The 4,163-nt window shown below is 36.0% G+C and overlaps 1 protein-coding gene across 2 annotated transcripts; it reads left to right on the top strand.

Annotated features, from left to right (window-relative positions):
• The first annotated feature begins 2,445 nt into the window (after nucleotides 1-2,445).
• LOC127566117 (uncharacterized) lies at nucleotides 2,446-3,258 on the top strand. 2 transcript variants are annotated; one of them, XM_052007726.1, is made up of 3 exons: nucleotides 2,446-2,571; nucleotides 2,687-2,774; nucleotides 2,829-3,258. In XM_052007726.1, the coding sequence occupies exons 1-3, from the start codon at nucleotides 2,533-2,535 to the stop codon at nucleotides 3,086-3,088; spliced, it is 387 nt and encodes a 128-aa protein (XP_051863686.1). In that variant the 5' UTR covers nucleotides 2,446-2,532; the 3' UTR covers nucleotides 3,089-3,258. The 2 variants fall into 2 exon arrangements, with proteins under 2 accessions (XP_051863686.1, XP_051863687.1); XM_052007727.1 differs by having other exon boundaries at nucleotides 2,448-2,571; nucleotides 2,699-2,774.
• Nucleotides 3,259-4,163: the final 905 nt, after the last annotated feature.

Below are 4,163 nucleotides of genomic sequence, written 5' to 3'. Positions count from 1 at the left end.
CGCGGAGACTGACAAAAACGTTCCTTCTCCACCGAGTCGGCTAACACAACGGCACCCAAGCGCATCAACCCCAAGTTGTTGTTAGTAACAGTATTATTACAAGTGATTTAACCTGAACCCACCGCATCTGAGGTGTGACCGCTGGCGACACACAGAGAGGGTGTCTCTCTAGTTGTCACGCCTTCCACCGATGTTTGGGCTGACATTCCAGCCGGGTTAATTTTTTAAAATGCTCCGTCCTGAGACATTTTAGCTAATGTTGTTCCCGGGCGACCCCCATAGAGTTGTCAGTCCGATCGCCAGACACCTCGTAACATGGATTCTGCTTCTTATCTTCAGACAGACACGTGACCGAAAGACAAGAAGCAGATCCCTCAGCTAGAATCGGCAGTACCTGAAAGGTCGGCGCATAATAGAGATCTGCTACACGATGACAATGAGGTTATGCAGATCCTACCCAGCCAGCATCCTCGGGGAGGATTCAATAGAGTATTTTGCCAGCCGGCACCCCTCATAATTTCCCACAGACATTTTAACATAAATTGAAATTGAGCGGATGCGATTTCTGTCCCACCCCTGTATATTAACAATTATATTGTAGTATGTGCATATATCGAGGGTACACTGTACCAAAACATAAATAATATTAAACAGCAACACTTCGTTGTTGTTATGCAAAACAATTTAACAGCAACACTTTGTTGCTTTACGTAAACATTTCAACTCGATTGGGCGTGAAATATGATCACCCACGACTGAGCTACTCTAAGTCAGCATTCTCACGCTGACTACTGGTAGCATGCGCATAAATGCACATAACTTTCTCTCTCTCTCTCTCTCTCTCTCGCTAATATGCCTTATCGCATTTTCTTATAGTATATAAGACAAATATAAGATACATATATGTATGCAGCCGCTCTGCTGCCGGCATCGACGGCTTCGCCTCGACATGCCTTACTATGTACATAGGATAATATCATTTTTACAAATTATGAATAAATCATAATTGAAAAGTAAATTCAAAAGCACTGACGTACTGGTGTGTTTCATTCACTTGAAAAACCTTTAACTGGAACGTATTATAATATGTATATGTTGACTCTTACAATATTACAAAGTGAGATGATATTAGGACTAGATTTACATTACATTAAGAAAAATTATATACATACATATGTTTGCACATCACACACTCATCATAGAGACAGATTAGGATATAAGCCTAGCAGACAGGTAGAAGGAGGCATCTCCAACCCTATAAAGTTTATATATTCTTGATCAACGTCAACAGCCGAGACGATCTAGCCATATCCGTCTGTCCGTATGAAACACTGGATTTCAGACACTATAAGAGATAGAGCTATAATAATGTTTGCAGGTAAATCAAGTTTGTTTCAAATTTTTAGCACGCCCAATTCAGCCACCGTAAATTGACAAACATCGAATGTCAAGCGTAATTTTAGAGCTAGAGTCATGAATTTTGGTATATACAAAAATAACTATAGTAATTGTGATTCTTGATTTGGTTGCGATCAGATAAAAATTGTGGAAGTTATTAAGGAAATATTTTTGTATGGGCAAAAACGCATACTTACTAAGGGACGTAGTTGCTTTGGCTGACAATCTGGTATTCTTTTCAGTATAGTATATATCTTTTCTCTATAGTATATATTGAGTGTAGTACCACATCAATATACCAAATATACAATTTAGTATATTTAAGACATATTTGTTGTATATTAAATTAGTATAATTTGAATTAAAAATACCGCAATATGTTGCTTTTATTCAAAATGGGTAGCGGGTACCTCACAGTCCATCACACTCGACTGTAGCATTCTTACTTGTTTTTATTTAATTTTGCAGGGATCCAAATGAACTTTAAAATGCGAATTTGCTAAAACAACATTAATTAAATACATTTAGTGCGCATTTCTTAAGTACATTAAAATATTTTAAAACATAATTGTAAATAAATTTTGAAAATTTTAACCTTATTGTAAGATGGGCGAGAAATTCTATCTTTATTTTATAGGTATATGAACAAAGTTTCATGTTTCTATCTTCAAAAGTGGTAATGATGTCAAAAAAGCTGTCTCTTTGCCCATAGTGAAAGAGTGTGAAAGTTAAATTTACTGTCAACTTGATCATCAATGTTTTTATATTATGAAATAAGTTAACAAACCAATCAAGTCAGTCAACTATTGTAAATGACAAAAAATAAGTTAACATCCGGAAAATAATGGTGCGTCATTTAGCATAAAAGAGCATTATAATTTTCAGAGAAAGCATTTTACATACATATAGCCTTCTAAAGCATCAACTAGGTCGTTCGACCATAAACAGACTAATTGCATCATCTCTACTTAGATAATAATGACATTTGAACCTAGGTCCAAGCTTTAAAATGAGAAATTAGAAAATTCACTCTGCTACTTCATATTTTAAATTTATTTAAAATGTTTATTTATTTATTTAGATTAAAATCTTACTTCAAGAATTGTTTAGCATAGAGAAGTTCTCAAACTCATTATGTTTCATTTAGGTTTACAAGATGAATTATCGATTCATGTATGATACCCGTTAAATTTAAAATAGTTATATTAATTTTATGGTGGCTTCCTTCTTGTTTTATTTTACCACAACTACATACCTTTAAATTAATTTTTAATGTGCTTACTTAAAGTTATATCCACAGACTTTTTCTCTGATGCCGAGATTGTCATTAAAAAACACACACATTGCAGAAAATACTGAACCAATCAGTAAATCTGGTAAGATTTTAAAAAATTTACGCGTGCTAACATAAAATCCTCTTCAATCTTTAGGATATGAAACCAGTTACGCCAACTTTGAAGTCCACGATCCACCTGCAGAACATATAAATGCAATATTGGAGCCGACAAAATTAATCAAAGAAATTAGCCTTAAGGATATCACTGACATCGCTCTAACAACGCTCGCGTTTTTATCGTTTGGAATGTTTGTCTTGCAGGTTCTAATGTGTATTACAATGGTAATTAAATATACTATAGCACTTAGCATTGGAATCGGTAGTCCTAAAAATCGTAACACAAATAACACATAATTGAGCGCGATAATCAGCCTAAATAAATTTATAATTTTGGTAAGAGTTGTTTAATAAGACAATCAAAAAATTTGAGTGAACCGCTTTTATTAACATTGGCAAGCTTAAATTTGACACGGAAAACTTGTCAAAATATTTTATGATCACAACAAAACATACTTCAAAATACTTTTGTGGGACTTTTAAAATACTTATTTATTGTAAAGTCCTTTTGGTATTTATTTTTCTGCCATATAAATATAATTTGTTCATTGTGCGAACGTAGGCGAGTGCAGACGTGTTTTCTTTTTGTCTTCTTGTCGTGCAACGAAAATTAAATGAAAACAAAGCATAGTGCAGTGCAAGCTCTCAACAAAAATACACAGACACGAAAAGACGTTTAGTGCGATGAACTTCATACGTTTTGTGTAAACAACAAGAAGAAAATCAAAAACATTAAGCTATGAGTGAATTCGACACTCATACTGTGCTCCAACCTCAGCAAGACGAGCGTCGACTCTCTATGCAACGTAACAACGCATATCATTCAATCGTGTCAATGCAAGACAACGCGACCGCAAACCCAACAAAAACTAACCAACCGCGATCAATAACCCCAAGCCCGAGTAATGAACTCAATTCAACATCGCAAAGCAGGGCGCGTTCTTGCTCTCCTCTTGTTGGATAAAACCCCATACCCTTCCCTCATGCCAACCTGCTTAGCCACGGTCACCAGTATAGTGACGTCATTACAACAACTATAGTACAATGGTATCGACTGCTCGCGCAATACCATCTACCGTAACAACGGAATCTGCTGTGCAAGCAAATAATGCAGCACCTTACACCAGCGCGGTCTCTTCAAAACAACGTTCGGCCGTACAGACTGGTATGGATCGCTACATACAAATAAAACGTAAGCTTAGCCCGCAGAACGCTAGACTTGGTAATTCTGCTAAAATAACTCGAGGCACCTCAAAACAATCTACAATAGAGAAGCCCATAGAAGCAAACAGATTTGCTATTTTGGCAGATAAATCCGATGATATACCTCCTGAAGACATCGTAGGGGACAACAAAAAGCCTAAGCCGCCGC

Source organism: Drosophila albomicans, chromosome 2R, assembly GCF_009650485.2.
Source record: "Drosophila albomicans strain 15112-1751.03 chromosome 2R, ASM965048v2, whole genome shotgun sequence".
Taxonomy (NCBI): domain Eukaryota; kingdom Metazoa; phylum Arthropoda; class Insecta; order Diptera; family Drosophilidae; genus Drosophila; species Drosophila albomicans.
This window is presented reverse-complemented; position numbering and strand designations above follow the sequence as displayed.

Bases quoted from the DNA above. Each gene is read 5' to 3' on its own strand.
- LOC127566117 (XM_052007726.1), top strand. From the start codon at position 2,533: ATGTTTCATTTAGGTTTACAAGATGAATTATCGATTCAT. The intron at 2,572-2,686 runs GTATGATACCCG...GCTTACTTAAAG, and splicing joins AAGATGAATTATCGATTCAT to TTATATCCACAGACTTTTTC. The intron at 2,775-2,828 runs GTAAGATTTTAA...TTCAATCTTTAG, and splicing joins TGAACCAATCAGTAAATCTG to GATATGAAACCAGTTACGCC.